The sequence below is a fragment of the Phoenix dactylifera genome, chromosome 2, assembly GCF_009389715.1.
Source record: "Phoenix dactylifera cultivar Barhee BC4 chromosome 2, palm_55x_up_171113_PBpolish2nd_filt_p, whole genome shotgun sequence".
Lineage (NCBI taxonomy): Eukaryota > Viridiplantae > Streptophyta > Magnoliopsida > Arecales > Arecaceae > Phoenix > Phoenix dactylifera.
Window position 1 is genome coordinate 25,054,971 of NC_052393.1, and position 22,274 is coordinate 25,077,244.

Here is a 22,274-nt window from a genome sequence, read left to right on the forward strand (position 1 = left end):
TGGAATGAATCCATTGCCAGCTAGGCCATCCCTCTTAATATACCTATCTCTAAATTCAAAGATTATGGTGATGTTTCTCTTATTATGTCAGGTTTTCTACCTAACAAATCAATTTGGAAGTGGTCCCCTCTATTTTTTCTCGACGAACTCTAAATTTTTGAACAAAGGTGTTGTTGCCTGTCAAATTTCTGCTTGCCTTTGAAAGTTAGGAAAAATTTAGGGCATGTTTGGTTGGAGGGGGTTGGATTCTAGAATGGGAATAGGAATGAATGACTCCTATTTCAACCATTTGGTTGGAGGGAGTCTCTTAGCCATTCAGATTCCATAAGAGAATGGAAATGCCCTAATTTTCCAAACCCAATTCCTACTCTCTTCTAGTATTCAAATTCTATTCCGATTTTGATTCCAATTTTTTGTTGTGAACCAAATGCATTGGGATATATAGCCTTTCCGATTTCCATTCCAATTGGTTCTGATTCCAATTTTTGTCACAAACCAAATGCACCCTCAAGATTTTCGTGTGGTTGGTGTTAAAAAACAAACTCAATATCGCATAAGAGTAGTAGAAGAAAGGATGCTTTCATGATTGTTTGTTGTCCTCTCCATCACTTTGGCCCTAACTTTATTGATCATCTAGCTATTCTCTACCCTTTTACTCTAGGTTTCTAGAGGAAGATGAGAAGGTCTAGTAATCTACAATGGTCTGGCATAAACTCTATCAATAATCATAGCAACATCCATCTGCTTCTACGTTGAAGCTAGTATTGCACCTTCTCATCATTGTTGTTACTTGGAGTGTATGGAAGGAAAGACATAATTGAATCTTCTCGCAGAAATCTTTAGAGGTAGCATTTGTTCTCAAGAAGGCACTGCTCATATTAATTTCTTAGAGACGTAACATTTCTTCCAAGCTTAGCAGGCATTCTTCAAGCTTATTTAGGTCCTTTAACCTCTACTATTAGACTTATTCCCTATTTCTTCTCTTTAACAAATCTCACCATGTTTTCTTTGGATAGCATCCTACTTTACAAGTTTGTGTCTTATTTCTTTTCAACTTTTATTACTGACATGATTAACCTTTTAAGGCCCATCACGTAATTTTGATTACCTTCATTTTTTTAACGAAGTGGGGGAGTTCCCTCCTCCTTTTCTTTTAAAAGAAAAAAAAACTTTGGAGCCAAATACTTCATAAATTATATACTATGGCTTGATGGGTCAGTAAAACCCTACTCTCATGTTTGCTAAGATTCCCATTCTAGTTGAGAACAATCTCCCCGATAATTTGCATGAAAGCTAGAGGTAAAAAAAAAAAAAAAATTTCTATATACCTAAATTGGAGATTTTTTTTAATCAACTAGAACTTTAATGGATGCACACTCATCAAAAATTGGTGTAAACTCATGGGATATGATGCGGCACATAAGGATAATTAAATATCATATTACCATGCCAATATTAGCATGCCCGATCAATTTTTCATGTAAACACAATGTAGGCTCCAAAGCACTTTCTTTTTGTTTACGAGGTGCGGCGCATATATACAAAAATTTGGATAGGCTCTACCTGATGATATTGTTCGAATTGGTAGATTAATTACTTTCAAATTCAAATTCAATGGCCAGATTTCTAGCCCCACCAATCACCCCCTCTAGAAAAGGAAACAAAGGAAAAAAAATACATTTAGAATCGGCAACTCCTATTCTCCTCTAAAATTGAAATTATAATAAAATTCTCTTCAATCAAATAGTTGAAATTGAAGTTAATTGTAACTCCTCCAACCAAATATAGGCGCTTGAGAAAAATTCCCCTTGATTTGATCAAATAGATGATTCGATCTCCTATTTTTGGCAAATTCCACTTGAAAATCCAATTGTCTACTCGTACAATTGTTTTTTTCTTTTTTTTTCAGAAGAAAAAGTAGACGAGGGTTTAAGCCCGACCCCAAAACCCCCGACCTGGACCATTCCCATTCCCCCTTTCGAGCCTCCCTACCACGGAGTGCAGCAGAGTTGCATGCAGTTACAGAGCCGTCATGAAGCTCTTTGGCTCCTCCAGTGGAGCCCGTCCTTTGTACCAGCTTGAATCTAGGGTTAGGGTTAAGGCCGGTTTGGGGGCTTTCCTGTCCACGGAAGCGATCCGCCAACCGGCCGACAGGGGCTGGACGGACACCCTCTACAACCGGGTGGTGCTGGTGGCGGACCCCAAGATCTCGGTCGTCCCCGTTCTGGAGAGATGGGTCCAGGAAGGGAAGCCCGTGGAGAAGAAAGACCTCCAGTCGATGGTCAAGCAGATGATGGATTTCCGGAGATACTCTCACGCCCTCGAGGTCTAAAATCTTTCTCCTCCTTTCTTTCTTCTTCTTCTTCTTCGTCGTGTTTTTCTATTTTCATTTTTATTTTTTTAACTCTAGATGTTTTGATTGCTGTGGTTAAAAATCTCTGTTTTGAGAAAAAGATTGGATTTTTAACTTCATTCTTATAGCGACAAGATTAATTATTCTCTGTTTAGAAGTTTATGTTTAGTGGGTTGAAATTCTATTGCATTTGAGTGTAACCATCATGTTCTTTACTAGTTGTGCATTTTTAGTTTTCCTAGTCTATGTCCATTTTGTTTAAAGGATTATATACGATTGAGCTGAACAACCTAAAGAATTCCATTCTGAGTGGTATCATTTGTTTGATTTTTTTTTTAAATCCTTTCCTGGACATTGATGTTGCTTTATCCTCGGTTTCTCTTTTTAGACACTTAATTCAATGACATTGCATGGATTTCCTTTCTTGTTTTTCTATTTTATATGAAATGATATTATCTTTTATGACATACTCTATAAAATGATATCATCTTTTAAGATATCCTCTGGTCTCCTATTTATTTATTTCAATCTTTGTAGTTTTAATAATGTGCCTGTGGGTGTTTTCATAAGTAACTTTAAAGAGTAGAGGGTGAATTAGCATTAAATCCTAAATTCGACTAGGTATAGAGAAGGTGGGGGACATTTTCCCCAATTATATGGGATATAAGTAACTCAAACAGTTATAATATGACTAAAATTGGAAAGCAACATGAAAGTCCTGAATTTGAAACATGACGACATCCATTGATTTTCTTGAGCAAAGGTTCAAAGGAATTATCGGATGCCACTCTGGCATTAACCCAAATATATACAAGTTTCATAAATTTACACCAAGCTGAGTATGCCACCACATATGTACGTATTCATGTAATGAATAATTGAACTGTTGGGTGTATATATAGACATTGAATTATGTTGCAATTTATCTTCATAATATGGCTCTACAGTGTACCCTGTGTATGCCTGATAATATTGAATCTCGATAGATTTATTGTTGTGTTGATGACTTACTAAGAAAACACAAATATGGGATTTTGAACAGAAAATGGGATTCTGAAGTTGCTCTTATCTTGAAATGATGATTTACATTTTTACCAACTTGACCTTCAAGTGCATTTTTTGCGGATTGTTTTTTCTTTTAGTTAGAAGTTGCAGATTGGTAGTTTAGGAAAAAAAAGGATAGAGAGGCCAACGGTGTTGTGGATTGGGTGGCCGCTTATGTGGCTAGTCATTCTGGGAGCACCTTGTGGGCCGGTGAGAGCAAGTTGCCCCGGGCACTCCGTGATCTTTTGTTTTCTGATTTTATTGAGTGTATTCGTACACGTATTGTATGAAAAGCCCGCTAAAGCAAACAAAAAAAAAGGATAGAGAGGAAAAAAATTCAAAACAATGTTGGACAAAACTGTTTTGCTGTCTTCAATAGTGAACTTTTTGCACATCCTATCACTCAATGTCATTGACTAACACTAGGAAAACTGCAAGTTATACACAAATCTTGGCGGCTAGAAAGAATTGTTACTAGTTGCTGATGGGATGGGCAATATATTGCTTACTACTTTTGCAATACTAATTGACGAATTAGGCACTACTTGGAGCTTACCTAATTTAATAACCAAACCAGTTCGAGAAGATTTGCTAACATTAATTGAAAGGAATATGGGATGTGACAGTGTTGAAATTTTCTATGGATATCAATTGCGTCTTACATGCACTCGTAGAGAGTTCAGCAAGGAGATAACGCTTGTTCAAGATTATGAGAACTTTTGATTAGCAAGCTTAAACTTTAAAATGCCATTAGGTCATTGATATAAAATGCTGAACAATGGTGTGCACTAGCACAGAATACAAAAGGTGCATTGTGGAAATGCTTCAACACTATTGTTTTGACTAAAGTAGTTCTTGTGCATTTATAATTAAGATATTTATCTTTGAACAATTTAGTAGAACATGCTGCTCATTCAAACTCAAATGGGAGATTTTTCTGTACCTAAAGAAGAAAGGAAAAGAGGGGGGTTGTTTGGTCCTTGCATATGTTTGCTGGCCTGAAGAACTTCATTCTTATGCGTCGTCTGGCCAGTCTGTATATTTAGAAGTGTTTGCCCTTATTTTCGCATTTGTAGTTTTTGTGTCATTTTACTTTTAAACTGAGTTGTGTGCCTTGATTCCATGTGAATCCTGAGCGAAGTAATGTGACTCAAAGTTCCTATACGATGGTGATTTTTTTTTTAAAGATAGGTTGCTCTATTTTACTGAAAAGAGAGCCAGCTTGATCTATTTGTTTTGTACCATGTTTTGTCATTCTTACCATGCTTTATCATTCTTGAACTTATGAGCATATGACAAACACTTAAGGTTCTTGTTTAAATTTTAAGACTAATTGGTTTGCAATTTGACTATGTTTTTTTTTGTTTAAGGTTGATAACTTGAAGGGATTTTAAGTTGAATTCTTCTGAAAACTTATATAGGATGCTGGCTTTAATAAAAAATAAAAAGAAGTAATGATTTCTTTTATCATGGTCATTTTTGGTTATGATATCAAGTCTAAGTAGGTTATATCCAAAACTTAATTTCAGGAAATCCATTGGTACATTGCATTAAAATTATCGACCATGCGCTGCCATTTTGGCATAATAACTTAGGGTTAGTTAGTAATTTATTTCTTGCGTTCTTCTAAACTCTTGCCACACCATCCTTTTCTCAAGCATATTTTATAATTTAGTGATATTTTGGAAACTGAGGTTGATAATTTTATCTGAAATATTAACTTCACCTATTTATCTCTGGCCAGCAAATTAAATGTTCTGAAATTTAAAATCATAACTCAGACAGCATCTACTTTTTACCCATTGCTGCATTGAAATAGGTTGCCCTTGGATTCCTTAAAGCAGAACCTATATCTTACTTTATAAAATAGACCTTGCATCACATTGGTACCTAAGCTGCAGAGTGCAAGAATGTCTACAAGTAATACTAACTTTTCCACAGGCAAGGTAATAAATAGACAGTTTCACTATCCTTTTAAATCATGCAAACGTGAATTAAGTGAGTGACTGGTCACTGATAGGGAGGTCTAAAGAGGGAAAATTGGGACAAGATCTGCTAATAAACACTAATTTGGAATTGTAAAGTTTTTTTTTTGAAGAGTTTTCTTGACGATAGTGTTCAAGTGACTTGCTTGAGTTAGACATTGTTGTCAGTAAACTTGCATTAAAAGGTCTGTACTTAGTACTATTCAGCAAGGTTTGTAATACCATTCAACGAATCTCAAGGGATGATTAAGGTGACTACTACAATTCATTAAGAAACATAATAAGAATTGAGATGGATGCTTTGCCGTTTGGTGGAAACGTATATTGTTTCTCATGTAGATGATATCTCATGAAAGTTATCTTGACTATAAAATTATGATGGACAAAAGTCATGTAATCTACATAAAGCTAAAAGTGAGGGGACTTGATCATATTTGGTACTGTTGAAGGAGAAGAAAAAAAAGGAGAAATACCTTGCTAATGCAATGCTGTTTGAAATTTACATGAAAGTTCAATGAATTGGGGATACACTGTCAAGTTATCTAAATAATTCATATATTTGTCTGGATCTGAAATTAGGTTGTATGAGACATCAAGAAATCCATACTTTAAAGTGTTACACCATTAATGAAGCTTTCTAGATGGTGGTGAAGATCAAAGTACAAAGAAAGAAACCTTTTGATAGAAGAAAATCTTCTTAAGCTGCAGAGTTGCTAAAGGTAATTGAAGTGAAACATGAGTTCTAAGGAGTACACCTATTGGTGCCATGTGATAGTGCTAAAAGACATGCATATACAAGTCATAAAAAAGATATTAAATGCTTGAATTGATTGTAGTGCGCATTATTTGGCCACTACTTGTGTGGCAAAATGAAGAGTTGATGAACACATGCTTATGGAAACTGGAAATACATCAGGAACCATGTAGAAGTTGCATAGGGAGTTGGATTCTTAGTCCTTTAGCTTTAGGAAGATTGACTGAACACACGTCTGAGAAAAGTAGGTTGGATGTGGAAGGACAATGGTTATACTTTGGTAAAAATGAAGGCTCTATTTTCCTAAGAAGTTAATCCATGTAGATAGAGACTTGCGTTTGTTATCAATTGTTATACTTTGGTAAAAACTAACAATTTCTTTGTGGATTGGTAAATATGAAGGCTCTATTTGATGGTGGGACAAGTAATTGTGAACCTACAAATCTGTAGTGCCCTAGGGGCCATCTAGATAAGAAATCAGTTTGATGAAATTGGCCTAATAGCCTGTGGATGTTCCAGTCTCCTTGAAGTGATTGAATATCCTTTCTTTTTCACTATTCTCATTTTTATTTGTCTTCTTGTGCTCAAAATACCATAGATAGAGAATTGGGTTCTTGTTGACTTGGTGTCAGAGTAACGACCTTGTGCTATGCTATGGTTCCATCAAATTCGTTTTGACAAGTAGTTGATGATCCAAGGTTGCATCTTGAAGCTGGCCTCAAAGCAAGGCTTGAGGAAACATTTGATCAGAAGCTTATTCAATTTAAAGAGGAAATTCTGTCAGCTTTTCAAGCTACAATTTCTCAAGCCTTTGAGCAACTGTAGAAGGATGATGATGAACTGGCTTTGGCATTAGTCACTATGACTACAAAGCCAACCGTGCAAATAATAAAATATTTCCAAGATCAATGCCTTGATGTGAAGGAAACTAGAAATTTCAAGTCATCTAGCAATCTTAAAGTCGATTTCTTATGTGCAGATGTGGAAGTCCAATGATAAAGTTAACGATTCTTCAGGAGAGACATCAAAAGTAGAAAGCTTTGAATTTCACCATGGTGCTTGCACACAAGAAGAGGTTGTTGAAGGTCCAATGTTTCCAACTTTCTTCCATGAGTATAAAGATATGCATGGCGAACTTGTTTAGCTTCACCAAGCTTCTTTGATGATTCAATGTTTGCTTGGTAGATTATCTAAGTGGGAATCACTATAATGTTTGTCTTGCATTGGTAGTGACAATTATAGTTGTAAGGCTACAAAAGGAGAGCTGCGATGATGAAGATGGCCAATGTGTACCTCCCAACAAAATTTGAACATGAGGACAAGTTTGTTTGAAGGGGTAAGGAATGATAGGTTTTTTATTTCTTGTGCTAATTTAAATTTGATTTGGGGTAGAATTTTACTTAAGAGGGTCCAAGTCCATTAGGGATTTGCTACCTTCTGACCCGTGACCCAAAGTCTTTTCCGAGTTGGGTCGCCTGAAGACTGGGAATGTCAATTAAGCTGTGCAACTTGCTTAAGCCGTTTGACCTGGAACCAAGGTTAGCCGTCTTGGTACCGAACCCCGTACTGGTGCCACACTAGCACAGTATCGGTACGGTACAGTATGGAGTTTTTTTGGCATACCGAGTGTTAGTACGCCACCTGTATCGGATACCGGTACGCTATTCGTACCGGGTACCGGTACCCGAACTGGTATGGTACGACCTGTACCGTCCGGTTTGGGCCGGTACGGCATACCATGTCTAGAATGAGCTGACCCACTATTCACCCATCTAGGTTGACTCAAGGTTTAAAAAAATTGGGAAAGGTGTTAGTTCTCTGATATTCTTTGAGATAGTAAAGAGAGAAGACTCTTGGGAGTGTCGTTCGACCATTTGTAGCTTGCTTGCTGTGCTTCATAGTTCACCACGAGTTGCCACCCACCTGCTATGCTCCATCGTTCCCCACATGGGTTGAAGAGTCTCCATGTTCACCTCTTTTATTGAAGGCAGCATAGCTGGGTGGCTAGATCGGGAAGTGTGGAGGAGTGACTGGATCTAGAGGGTGGATAAGATCAGTAAGGGGCCCGAGGCAAAGGAACTAGCACTCTTCTTCTTCTTCAAATTAGAGAGATTCTTCAGATCAGAGAGAGAGAGAGAGAGAGAGAGAGAGAGAGAGAGATTCTTCAGATCAGAGGGATAGAGAGCTTCTTCGAGATTATACTTCTTTGTGGCACCTATGAATCAGAGAGAGATCTTGACATTGGGAGAAGGATGGCCTGGTGGGGATTTGAGGAGAAGACTGGTGGTTGAGTAGGGATTTAAAACAATGGGAACCGGTCGCACCGCACTCAACCCATGATTGAACCAGAAACTCGTGACACAGATGATGTGGCAGGTCAGCCCAGTTCAACAGGTTCTGGACGTTGGTTGAGTTGATGACTGCTTTAATCATCTATTTCAAGTTTTAATTGTAAAGTATCTGCAAGGTATATGATTATATATTAAGTAGAAAAACTGTCAAGTCGAATGATAGGTTGATCAAATGGGTCCTGTTGTCAAGACCAAGGTCCAGAGTTTCAATCATCAAACTAAGCTGAAGCTAGCCCAAGAAACACGGTTTCAGTTCATTTCAATTGCAAGTTGACCGAGACATAAATGCTCTTTTTTTTTAAGTTTTACTTAATTATTTACTGTCATAACAGGGATCATTTATCTATTGGTTCAAGTACCGAAGTTCTGTAGTCTGGGTTCTGTGCATATTTCTTTGTTTTTCTTGAGTTAAAAGGGATCATCTACTTTTGGATGATAAATCTAACAATTGACAGGTCGAAACCTGCAGAAATTTTCCTAGTAAAATGATCATAGTAAATGATAAACATAGTAATAACATCTTCAATTGTTATAAAATCTTCAATTATAGTAATAACATCTTCAAATTTTATATATCTTATGAAGACTAAAATGATCAACTACAGGAGATGATGATCATAGTAAATGATAATCACAGTAATAACATCTTCATTTATATAAAATAAAAAATAACATCTTTAATAGTAAATGATAATCATAATAATAAAATATTCAATGTTAACTTTATACAAATGATAATAGTAAATGATGATCATAATAATAACGTCTTCAATTATATAAAATAAAAAATAAAGTTCTAGAATTGCAGGCATTAAGTTAAAAACTTCAAGTTCAGAATTATGAGAGACATGCTCAAATTCAATATATTTGTGAGTTCCACTAAAAGACGAGAAAGAAAAGACTTGAATACAATAGGCAATGCAAACATCACAACTACTAAATATAATAATTTTTTTGAATAACTAAAATATAACAAGCAAATAGCATAGTGTTCTCAGTACAGAAAACTGCCATAATTTAAATGAGTTGCACTTCAATACAATATCACCTTCACCCCAGCTCCACTGCAACTACAGAAATAAAGAATCCATATGGCACAAAATGCTCTAAAATGTTGTGTAATAACTTGTCTTGACGTCAATTTTTTGACTGAAAGCCTTAACCTGGGAAACTGCCAAAACTGAAGCTAGGTAAGCCTTAGCAGAACTGAAACCAAGTTCTCAAACTTGGTTGGGACGTAAGAATTTACTAGTATAATCATGAACATCATGACTTGGATACCTAATTCTTTTGTTGACACAATTTTTATACTTTATCATGATTGATGTACTTTATTCCCCAAAGGAAAGAATGGCCATGCAACCTAGCTTGGACAATTGATCAAGCTGATCGAATTTTTTCAACAGGGAAGTGCATTAGGGGGGTATTAGAAAATTAGATAATTTTGGGCAGTATGAAAGTGAAAGTGCAAAGTAAAAAATAAGGAAAAAGGAAGTCACTTTAAAGTACAGGGCCTGGCAGATACAACATCCCAAAGCAAAATCTTTCTACAACTATTGATAAGATTGCTTTTCAATTCATAAAAGCTGCATATATTTTCATTTAATTTTTTTTTTATTGCTGGCCGATCTTTATTCTCTATACCGCTAAGCTCTAATAATTGCGTAAATTTTATTGTTAAGTTCACTGTAACAAAAGATTAAAACTTTCCCAATTATTACTCCAGATATCTACGTGGATGAGCGACCGGAGGTATTTTCCCTTAACACCAGGTGACCTTGCTTATCGACTGCAAGTTATCAATAAAGTTCATGGCCTTGAACATGCAGAGAATTATTTCAATAACATACCCAGACAATTAAAATTCTATCAGCCTCATGGTGCTCTTCTCAGCTGCTATGCAGAAGAGAAATCTGTTGAGAAAGCAGAGGCTCTCTTTGAGAAAATGAAGGAGTCAAATATGCTCTCATCTTTTGTGTACAATATGCTATTGAAACTCTACTCTGACATAGGAGAACTTGGTAAAGTAGACGCCACATTCCAAGAAATGCAAGAAAAAGGAATTCTTCCTGATTTTTTCACCTACAATATTCTAATGGAAGCATATGCCAACACTTCCAACATCAATGGGATGGAAAAAATTCTGAAAAAAATACAAGATCCTAAAGTACCTGCAAATTGGCACATATATGCAGTTGCTGCTAAGGGTTATATGAAAATAGGGTTAATGGATAAGGCCTTAGCAGCACTGAAAAAATCAGAGAAACAGATCCCTCAAAAGAAGGGTCGAGTTGCTTATGGGTTTATACTCTCTCTATATGCTGATATTGGCAGCAAAGATGAGCTACACCGAGTATGGAATGCATACAAAGCAAGAGAGAGGTTATCCAACTCAATGTACATGTGCATGATAAGTGCGCTACTGAAGTTAGACGATATTGAGGGTGCAGAGGCTATCTTGAAGGAGTGGGAAACCCGGTGTAATTTCTATGATTTCCGGGTGCCGAATCTGCTTATTGGTGCTTATTGTAGGAAAGGGCTTCTAGGGAAGGCAGAATCACTAGTAAGTCAGGTCATTGAGAGTGGAAGGACACCTTTTGCTAATACATGGGACCGTTTAGCGGGTGGGTATTTTCGAGAAGGTCAGCCTTTAAAAGCAGTCGAGATGATGAAGAAGGCATTACAATTGACAGGGCAAACTAGATGGAAGCCAAATCCTGCAAATGTTCTTGCGAGCTTGGAGTACTTCAGAGATCAAAAGGATGTGGAAGCAGCAGAGAAGTTTGTGAAAATGTTAAGATGTCTGGTCCCTTTGACAGAGGAAAATTATCACTGCTTGCTGAGGACTTACTTGTTAGCTCAGAAACCAGTCACCGATTTGCTAGAGCAGATGAAAGAGAATGGATTGAATGCAGATGGTGAAACACAAAAGATTCTGGAGGAGAAAAACAACCAACATCATCCAGAATCTTCATGTTGAAACAAGAGTCAAAGTTTGTGGCACCCAATACTTAATTTTCCAAAGTGAGCCAACACTGTTAGTTGCTCTGTGCCTGCTTTGCTGCATTTGTCACATACCGAAACTATCGGTATCTTAGTGCTGAAGAATCTCAAGGTAACCAATTCAAATTACGTTTGGTCTGGAATTTAAAACCTTAGTGATCTGGTCCCCGGTTTGATACATTACTTTTCATGGATGTCATGTCTTCAAAATGCATGACCCCATTAACTGATCAATGTATCTGAACAAATTGAACTATATGTAATTTGTTTTTGTTTCATTTCTTAATTAACTTCATGCTAATTCATTTGAACTCATGCGAGTTTCTTTTGTACAAATTCTTGGTCAGAAAAAAAGTAATCAATTTTCGTTATGCAACATAAAGTGTGGTATCTTGTTGGAGATCATGAAAGAGATCACTCCCAGGATGCTAGTTCCCTCTCTGATGTATGCAACTTTCTGCCCGTTCCTCTGTCAAGCATTCAGGGTGATTACCATTTCTACGGCGGGTAATATCTTCAATATTTCGAGATGTACAGTTCTCGATTGCGAAGATGCACAGATTCTGGGTGCGGCATTCATGCCATGCACACTTGTAGTACCACGAGACATGCAGAATGGAGTGAGCAGTGAGCATGTGAAGTACCTTAACGTTTTGAATCTTCATGATTTGAAGTTATTCTGGGACCCTAGAATTTCTCCTGCCATCAGCAATCTATGCATGAGTATGTTGACCTACAATCTGTTCTTTTTAGATCCCTGGAACTAGACTGCTTTAGACCTAATCAGCTTATAATTCTTGTAGCATATATCTTTTGTTTTTTGTTGTTTCTTTCGTTGTTTGTTTTTCTTTTTTTTCCGGTGTTCTTCTGAATGTATTGTAGTTTTATCTTATATAAGCTCTTTAGTGGTGCAGGTAATTAGCATGGAACATCTATTCAGCTCAAAGTTTTTTTGATTTTTTTGGTGAACCAGTCAAACAGCTACTCACTTTTCTAAGATATACCAAAATTTGTTTTTTAGTGTGACCAAATGACCACTTTATCACCTTAGTTACCTTTGCTAATTTTAAGCTAAAAGTTGTGCCTTATTGAAATTTATCTTTTAGTTCTTTCAATATAAAATAAAGAATTAGTGTGGTTTCTGATTACTTGTCTTGGGAGAATGGGAGCTTTCAATTTGGCTGAAATTTTGATCTCTCATAACTGAAGAGGAACAAGAGGAAGCTTATCGATTTATTCAGTTCTCTAATATGATGTATCATTCCATCTTGAGGGACATCAATCATGTGTACTCAAATAATTCATTGTTTGGATTCAAAAGACACCGTATTATCTATTACATTTTAAACTTATTTGGTTCGTAGGAAAAATTTTTTCTCATCGAAATTTTTTTTTTGGGAAGTTAATTTTTTGGAATATGATAACTAAAAAAATAGTTTTTATATGTTTGGTTGACAATGAAAAAGTGACATTGTAGAGTGATTTATGTTTGGCTGAGCATCTATTGTTCTGGAAAGGCTGTATGAAATATCTATTATATCCTTAATAAATGAAAAATTTTATTCATGAATTTTGATGGCTTAAAAATAGTTTTAGAAAAAAAATATTTCAATTTTTAATCGGTGGAAAATAGCTTTTTTTATATTTCTCATAAGTTTTTCTTTTTTATGAAATATGGAAATTTTATGTTTATAAAAATATTATTTTTTCATTTTTCTTTTGAAAACTCTAATCAAATAAGAGATCGTTTTTCTATTGATCATGCTTTTTTTTTTTCTCCCGCAAACCAAACGACTCCTTTATCTTATTCCCTTTCTCATGCCTCATTTTAAAACTTCAAGTTGCTTTTCTAAAGGCACTGAACTTGTATTCTTTGATCGATCATATCTATCTGATTAACCTGATTGATCTACGACCTTTGATCCATAGAGCTTTTCAAGGATATTTATTGTTTCTAAGAAGGAGTTACGTATTGGCTAGGGGATACAGCAGGAGAGGAAGATAGAGAGACCCTAATCTCTCTAGCATAAGTACTTTAAAATTTTTTTGAATTAATTAAATATTCTAAGAGTGAAAAGGCTGATATATTGGGGGTTACAGGATGAGTGAGAGATGATAAAATAAATGGTGAGCTCCACGCTTATTTTACCAAAAGAAGATAAAACAAATACCTCTAAGGAGGTTATTTTTTTTCACACTAGATTACTGAGTAAAAGTAATATGAAATTGTCATTACTTGACATAAATACCTATATTAATATTTATTAAATAAATAATAATATTAATATACAATTACATAATAATTATAATAAATATTAATATATATTTATTATTTAATAGATTATTTATCTTAATATAATACATATTCACAATATATAATTAAGATGTTATAATTATATTAATAGATATTTATATTAATTATATATATTAATTATTCATACATTAACAAATATATTAATTTAAAAATAGGTTAATTGTATATTATTTATCATAATTAATACAATAAATGAATTTATTATATTTAATATATTAATAATATTATTTATAAATAAAAATTAATTAATATATTAATATTTTTATTAATAAATATTTGTTAATTATTAATAAATCTGGCATCAAAGACTCTCTAATAAGATGATCAAAGACAACTATTTATTTTTAGGAGTACTACAGGTTTCAAGATGCAATATTTATACTTGAGAACAAATGGATTCTAAATATTACTTACTGAAGAACCATTACATCTTTTGCACACACTCTGGCTTCCTTTCCATTGAATTTTCTCAGTACTAATAAGTCACAAACCACATGCAAATCCAACTTTGGAGTCTACTCTCATCACTATTAGAGCACATCCAAAGCTCATATCATGGCCTCTCTTTCTCCATCCAAGGCCAGTTGCAAGCTTTCCCACCCTCAAAAGATGGTTATATTTATTGCCAAACCATCCTTGTCCAATGATTGTCTCTCAACATTACCAAATGCATCCATAATCCTACGTCAAGACCTAGAGATATGCTTCAAATATATTCAAGTAATGATGAGAGACTTCTAGTTGAGCAAGCTCCACAAACATGGAGAGCAACAACAGCACTGCTGTGGGAGAAACCATTCACAGGAGTGCATCAACGATCAGGGGCGGCCCAATACATTTGGGGGCCTTAGGCGAACTCATTAGAAGGAGCCTTTTTTATTATTATTTAAATAATAAATTTTTTAATAAGTATAAAAATATTTTAAAATTTTTATTTAAAAATAATTCGTCTAGCTTTTTGAGAAGCAAAATTACTAATTAAACTTTTATAAACTTTTATACTCAAGATCCATTAAAATACTATCTATTGCTAATTCTTGAGTTGAATTTGATGTAGTGTTATGTTTGTTTATAACAACAAATCTATCTAGAGCTCCTTTTTGAAATTGAATGAGTTTATCGATTTTTCTTTTTTTTTTGAGTTTTTCATACCCACAGTCATATTTTCTATTAGACATTTTAATCTATAAATAATATTATCAAACTAAGCAATAAAAAAACACCACAAACAAATCAAAATATAAAAAAGTTAAAAATGATAAAACTTAATTGTGTCAAGAAAAACAAACTCGGGTTCCGACAAGTAGTGCCGAACTTAATTGTGTCGAGTTTTTATTTAAAAATAATTCGTCTAGCTTTTTGAGAAGCAAAATTACTAATTAAACTTTTATACTCAAGATCCATTAAAATACTATCTATTGCTAATCTTGAGTTGAATTTGATGTAGTGTTATATTTGTTTATAACAACAAATCTATCTAGAGCTCCTTTTTGAGATTGAATGAGTTTATCGATTTTTCTTTTTTTTTTGAGTTTTTCATACCCACAGTCATATTTTCTATTAGACATTTTAATCTATAAATAATATTATCAAACTAAGCAATTAAAAAAACACCACAAACAAATCAAAATATAAAAAAGTTAAAAATGATAAAACTTAATTGTGTCAAGAAAAACAAACTCGGGTTTCGACAAGTAGTGCCGAATTTAATTGTGTCGAGTTTTTATTTAAAAATAATTCGTCTAGCTTTTTGAAAAGCAAAATTACTAATTAAACTTTTATACTCAAGATCCATTAAAATACTATCTATTGCTAATTCTTGAGTTGAATTTGATGTAGTGTTATGTTTGTTTATAACAACAAATCTATCTAGAGCTCCTTTTTGAGATTGAATGAGTTTATCGATTTTTTTTTTTTTTTTTGAGTTTTCATACCCACAGTCATATTTTCTATTAGACATTTTAATCTATAAATAATATTATCAAACTAAGCAATTAAAAAAACACCACAAACAAATCAAAATATAAAAAAGTTAAAAAATGATAAAACTTAATTGTGTCAAGAAAAATAAACTCGGGTTCCGACAAGTAGTGCCGAACTTAATTGTGTCGAGAAGAGGTGGAATAGTGCCGAACTGGACGACGAGAAGAGACCGAATAGCGCCGAACTGCTGAAGTCACAACCAATCTACAATTGGACCAAAAAATAACCAATTCTAAATCAATTACTTGACTAAATAAAAATTAATTGGACCAAAAATTAATTAATAAACTAAGTGACTGACTCACCCGTCGGTCCTGCCTCACTGCTGGTGCCTGGGAATGGGATCAGTGGGAACTGGCCAACTGGGAACTTGGAAAGTGGAAGTGGGACTGTGGCCTGTGGGAACCGAGTCAACCGACCCGTGACCGTGGGTCGGTGGGTGGGGGCCTTCCCTGGGCCGGGAGGAAGTCGAAGACTCAGAGCCGGAGGAGCCGACTGCCGAGGACGGCGAAGAGAGCCAGGAGGCCTCGGTCGCCGCGGAGCCTGGAGGCAGGAAGTCGGAGGTCGGAAGTCGGGAGTCGAAAGTCGGGAGCCGGGAGGCCTCAGTCGCCGCGGAGCCCGGAGGCCGGAGGTCGGAGGAGCCGACTAGCCGAGGATGGCGACTCGGCGAGGAGAGCTGGAGAGGAGAGGACGGGAGGCCGGAGGCCGGAGCTGAGGAGGCCAGAGCTTGGACCTCGGAGCCGAGGAGGAGGCAGGCAGGCTGCAGGCAGCACAGACGAAAGCGGAGGAGGAGGAGGTGGTGGACCGTAGACTTTAGAGCGGACCGTCCGAGCGGTCGAGCAGAGTCGAGGCCCGAGGAGGCCGAGGAGCCAAGGACGGCGACGTCGGCGAGCCGGCGAGGAGAGCTAGAGAGGACTAAGAGCCGAGCTTAAAATCGGGGAGACGCCGAAGGGACGCACTGTAGCCGTGTAGCAGCGTACGAGCGGAGCTCGGTAGCCATCGCCCAGTCCCCTCCCCGTCTCAGTCGTCTGCCGGACGCCACTGCCACTACCCACTGCCCAGCCCCAGGCCCCCTATCCTTTCACATCCATCGTCTACTCGTCCGTCACCCACCCTAATTAAGCAATATAAAAAAAAAAGTGGCTGTCGGTGGGGGCCTTCCCTGGGCCGGGGGCCTTAGGTGACCGGCTCGGTCGCCTAAGGCTCGGGCCGACACTGTCAACGATGGATTAACATCAAGAACAACTCCTTAGAGGTGGATGAAGAGCAGTGGAGTAAATTAATGGTAGGACTGGTGTCACATTATAATTAGCTGCAACGGTTAGGTGAGAAGGGGGTTGCCTTACGTGGGAAAGAAGAGCATGTTTTGAGTCACAAGCAATAAGCACAGTGGGGAGAAGCTAAGAAGAGATTGCTATGCGGTTAGGTGAGAGGCGATGCTGGAGGGCCGCGATCCTTATCTTTGTAATTTATTATTATTATTATTATTATTTTTTAGAGATTCGAATTGAGCTGGTCGAAATTTTTTTTTTTTCTATCCGATGGAATAAAAAAAAATATAATATAGTGATCACGAGCAGGAAAGATATGCCCTGAGGTGATCATTAATTTTGTATATTTTTTAACTCCAACGGAAGAATATCTTAAAAGATTCACAACACTAAAATCAACGTTTTTTAACGGATGGCATCCAAGGTCCATTATTCTATTTTGATGCTTCTCCAAAGTTACTGGTACTATGAAAACAACAGCTACGTCCACAGAATTCAGCTTTTGATTCCAAATTAAATTGGAAACTCTTGGACTCAATGGAGAAGTTTTCAAGCACAAACCATGGGAGATATTTCTCAAGTATTTTGGCGCCCATCATTTTTCTAGAACATTTTTTTTTTTAAGTAGAGTGTATATTTCTTCTAATGACACTATTAACCTTGGAACAGAGTAACAGTTAGTAAACAATATGATTATATTATTTGACAAAGTCACCAATCTTCTTAAATTGAAACCCTCGTACATGTTTATGAAAATTACTAACATAAAATAGTAAGTCACAATGAAATGATCGAGAACGGCTACAATGTTAAATGACGGGATCATCGCTTTTTTTTTTTTTTTTTTTTGAGGATCGACTATTTTGTAATTTTCAGTAATTAAGAAAAAAAAATCTAATTCAATCGGACCACCCACCAAGGAATTAGAAAAGCAAGACCTCCAAAATAATGACCTGCAACTTTGTCTATGAAGCTTCATGATGACTGGAAACCTAACAACATTAGCTCTTTTCTGCATCCTAGGTTCCTAGTGGAACAAGAGAAGCACATCTCGACCTACACTTTGAACGAGCTCTGAGATATGATTATATTTATTTTTTTTCGCTCCCTTCAATTACAAAATTGTCTACCATTTTCATGTTTGTGAGGATGCACTAATTTTTTTTTTTTTTGACAAAATTCTGCTTTTATGAGGATCATTTATTTCGTAATTTTCAGCGATGAAAAAAAAATAATTAATCCATGAATTAGGACTCCCACCAAGGAATCAGAAAATCAAGGGCCCCAAAGACAAACCTTTTGCAACCCTGTCCACCAAGCTTGATAGCCACTTAACACCTAACAACATTAGCTTTTTTCTGCTGTCTTGGATATTCAAACAGATCAATCATAGCTACCAGACTACAAGAGCATTGGGTCCAAGTGGAACCACAGAAACTTGGAATGAGATAAGATTTTATCAGATTCTTGTTGCCCCCACTGATTACAAAATTGTCGGCCATCTTCTTGTTTGTTTGTGTGTGTGTGTGTGTGTGTGTGTGTGTGTGTGTGTCTATCAACAAAGGCCAGTCAATAATTTTCTCAAAGTCTTAGTTAACCCTTGAAGTAAAGAGGCATTACAACATGTAATCAAACAGTCTTATTATCTACACTCAGAACAAGAGAAGGCACAGCATTGAACAGCAGAACAGGAAAACCCATATCTGATGGAGCGCTCTCTCCAGCTCCATCTCCTGCCTCCTGAGCCTTGGGCTGCCCCCATTCCTTGCTGTATAGTATGGGCTGCTCGAGTAGTTCATGCTAGCTGCCTCCTGATTCCTGAAGACCCATGGAAGCACTGCAACCGCCATTCCCCCAAGCGCTCCCCCCGCGGTCGGACTACTGATCACCCGTGTCGCCGGCGGCGTCCCCAGTGGGGAGGATGGTGGCATGGCTTCGCCACCAGGAATGCTGTAATAAGGATAGCGGCGATGCTCGTGCTGATGGAGATGGTAATGCTGCTGCCGATGCCGGAGAATTGGAGGGTACGTATCGCCATACCGCTCCCCATTTGTGGATGAGGATTGGAGTTCAATCGCCTCTCGATGGACGGAGGGACGATCGGGGATCTTGAGGGTCTCTTGGGGTTTCTTGGTGCTGTGACCCCGGCCGTAGAGCGGCACCAGGGTGTTCTCGGAGATGGATGCCTTGCAGACAGGGCACTGCTGCTGGGAGATGCTCTCATCCTGCTGCAGCCACTTATATATGCATGGCCAGCAGTAGAGATGGCCACAGAGGGTAACCACCGGGTTGACGGCAGAGTCCAAGCATATGTTGCAATCAAAGCACCCATTGGCCGATGCCGGCATGCCATCATCCAGGCCACATTTCTTCGGTGGTTCCTGACTCAGCTGAATTTCCTCCATGCATTCGCCCAAGCATCCCTCTGCTGGCCTTCCAACCTCCATCTTGCTATGAATGCTCTCTTTTTCTGGGCAACTGGTTGAGAGGACTAAGTGCTCACTGCATAAACAAGAGAGTATGATGTGTTTATGGCTCCTCCAGTGGAGAGTTACAAAGAAACATGGCCCGCATTTGACTCCATCTACCATGGATTACTATGCTTTTAAGAATGCCGGTGGAGGAAGAGGTGAGGCTGAGCAGCGACACCAGAAACACCACCAAACAAGATAGGAATCATCAATAAGCTTTCAAGATGGAGTGGAGCTATCAACCAAAAGTAGCCATGGAACCCTAACTCAAAATGCAAGTAGCCATGAGAGAATAGGCAACCAACAACAGAAGCCTAATACGGACGTTGTTAAAGATGATCCACCATAGAATAATAAATTTCTATCACCAAAATGACTAGCTAGAACAAGGCAATGCCAGCTCTATTGTGATGGAGATGGACGATCAACTTGTAGCATACCATCTGGCTTCTAGATGCCTAACAAGAAAATAAATTCATGCAAAAGTTATCGCAGTTAATTGCGCAACTTTGGTTCTAGCATTCCATTTCTTAAACAAACTTTCGTTCACAGATTATGCAATACTTTTGTCGTGTACCAATACAAGACGTTATCTTAGAAGGGCCACCTGTTTGTCTCAAATTCTGGGTATTGCTACAAGACTCCTAATATGTTTTATGGATAATAACTCTTTTAGAAAGTAAGGTTCCGGAGTTTCACCAACACTTATTCTGTTTTGTCACATCCAAAGTTTACCATTTTAATGGGATCTATTTGTGCATATAGTGGAAAATAATAACCAATAGCAACAAAAAAACAGTAACAGCTGAAATAAGCACTGTTCACATGTATCAATTATTTCGATCAAAAAGAAGCTATCATGCATATGATGTGTAGTAAAAGCCATCATACAAGAATAACAGTTCAGACATCACAATTTTTATGCCTATAAAATATGTGTAACCTAACAAGAGGGCTATGCATCGCATTGAATAATCAATTATATACTATTTCAAAAGTTATCACCATCTATGCATTTGTAGTTCATATATGTTAATTTTTAAGATTCTTCTAAATATCACAATTCTGTGCATAGCAATGAAGAATTAAGGTGAGAGAGAAATGGAAGAATTTTTGATTGACACATATTAGAAGAGGAACAAACAGCATAGATGCCGCCGATTTCAGCGATTTAAGTAAATCCTCGAATATTCATAATACATCAGTAATACTAAAGTGATCTTTCTATCTATATTTTACTTCCCATCTTATATCTAAGGATCTATACCCCCCACAACGTATCTATGAGAACACCGAGCCTTTATTCAAATATATAAAAACGAAGACATCTGAATATCTTGCATATTTAATGCTTTCTTTTGGTGATTCCGTAGAGGAAAATTCATTCTTTCTTTAGCTTTTCTATGAGAAAAAGGAATCAGACCAATCCAGCATGAGAAATTCTACTAGTAAATCTTAAACAAAACAAAAAAATAAGAATCCCTACACTAAAATATTATCAAAATAGCAGCCAACTCAGAGGTTATAAATTGACTATAAAGCATTATAAGCTAAAAAGGTAAGCCTACTAGCTTTCTCATCTATGTTCCGTTTCAAGCAACAACCTTTCAATTCAATCAATTCTCCAAAGGAAGAACAGAACAACGAACCAAGAAAAGGCCCTTTCTTTAAAGAAAAAGGTACAAAACCTTCAAACGCGTCACAAAAAAAATTCCAAAAGAATAACCTAGCCACCAAATTAAGAGAAGAATAATTTGAAGCGAGATAGCAATTTAGTTGCTAAAAATAGGTAGGATGGTCGAGAGGCAAAAGAGAAAAAGATAATCATCAGAACTCCCAGAAATTCCCAAGAAAGCTAATCTTCAGCAATTAAGCTACATATATTCCCAGCCGGCGCGTTGGAATTCCATCGTACAATCCCAAAGCTACAATTTTGAACGGAAAAATCGGGGGAACGAGGTAATCCAAACAAGAAACACAAGAATCGAACCCCATCCAAGGTTCAAACCGCTATCTTCACATAGTTTTGTTTAAAAAAGAAAGATTTGGAACAAAAAAAAAAATCCCCAAGATCGAGAAATGCCCGCAAGTCCATTCTCTACCCTGAATCAAAGGCGAAGAAAACATCAAAGAGGGACCCCAAAACGCTGCCTTTATCGTTCAAAACATCGCGAAATTCCATCGATTTCTCACGGGAACAAAAAAAAAGAAGAACGGATAGTGTTACGATGACTTACCCCTTTGAATCCCCCTTTCTTCTCTCAATCTCTTTGCGATGGTCTTCTGATGATCAGGAGAAGGGAAGAGAGAGAGAGAGAGAGAGAGAGAGAGAGAGAGAGAGAGAGCGAGCTCGGGGGCTCTCTAATGGCGGAAAGGGAGGGCGTTCTCGTTCGGCTTTTTCTCTCTTTTTTTAACCATTATAAGGGAGAGGTCCGCTGCCCGCCGCAGGGTTTCCGCCTTATCTCTCCGGATGTAAGCCTTGGGGACGTCAAACCGTTTACGCCCAGCCCATCAAGATAAATCCCTTCCCGTGCAAAAAGTTTCACCCCCTCCGCTTCTATCGCTCTCATTCAGTACATAATAATAGGTGTGGTATTATCGAAGGAGTTCGGGAATTCAGCTCTAGAAACTTCCAAAATTATCCAGTACTGGAGATACTTATAGAGATATTTACAGTACTTTAGATATTACTACTACTTGCAGATATCAGCTATAGAATATTTTGATTATTATATGCTTGACAGG

The 22,274-nt window shown here is 37.0% G+C and overlaps 2 protein-coding genes across 5 annotated transcripts; one reads left to right on the plus strand and one right to left on the minus strand.

The window, feature by feature from the left end:
• Positions 1 to 1,822: 1,822 nt before the first annotated feature.
• Positions 1,823 to 12,408, plus strand: LOC103712094 (pentatricopeptide repeat-containing protein At2g20710, mitochondrial). Of its 2 annotated transcripts, XR_001879740.3 has the most exons (3): positions 1,823 to 2,326; positions 10,214 to 11,602; positions 11,838 to 12,408. XR_001879740.3 is itself a non-coding variant. In XM_008798497.4 (2 exons), exons 1-2 carry the CDS (start codon positions 2,033 to 2,035, stop codon positions 11,465 to 11,467), a joined length of 1,548 nt encoding a protein of 515 aa, XP_008796719.1. In that variant the 5' UTR covers positions 1,823 to 2,032; the 3' UTR covers positions 11,468 to 11,801. The 2 variants fall into 2 exon arrangements, 1 of the variants encoding a protein (XP_008796719.1); XM_008798497.4 differs by lacking the exon at positions 11,838 to 12,408 and having other exon boundaries at positions 10,214 to 11,801.
• Positions 12,409 to 18,631: 6,223 nt separating this feature from the next.
• LOC103712095 (E3 ubiquitin-protein ligase RMA1H1-like) lies at positions 18,632 to 22,024 on the minus strand. Of its 3 annotated transcripts, none has more exons than XM_039123751.1 (2): positions 21,767 to 22,024; positions 18,632 to 19,693 (listed from the first exon to the last, which is right to left on the minus strand). In XM_039123751.1, exon 2 carries the CDS (start codon positions 19,647 to 19,649, stop codon positions 18,711 to 18,713), a length of 939 nt encoding a protein of 312 aa, XP_038979679.1. In that variant the 5' UTR covers positions 19,650 to 19,693; positions 21,767 to 22,024; the 3' UTR covers positions 18,632 to 18,710. The 3 variants fall into 3 exon arrangements, with proteins under 3 accessions (XP_038979679.1, XP_008796721.2, XP_008796722.2); XM_008798499.4 differs by having other exon boundaries at positions 18,632 to 19,560; positions 21,767 to 22,022; XM_008798500.4 differs by lacking the exon at positions 21,767 to 22,024 and having other exon boundaries at positions 18,632 to 19,560; positions 19,647 to 21,745.
• Positions 22,025 to 22,274: the final 250 nt, after the last annotated feature.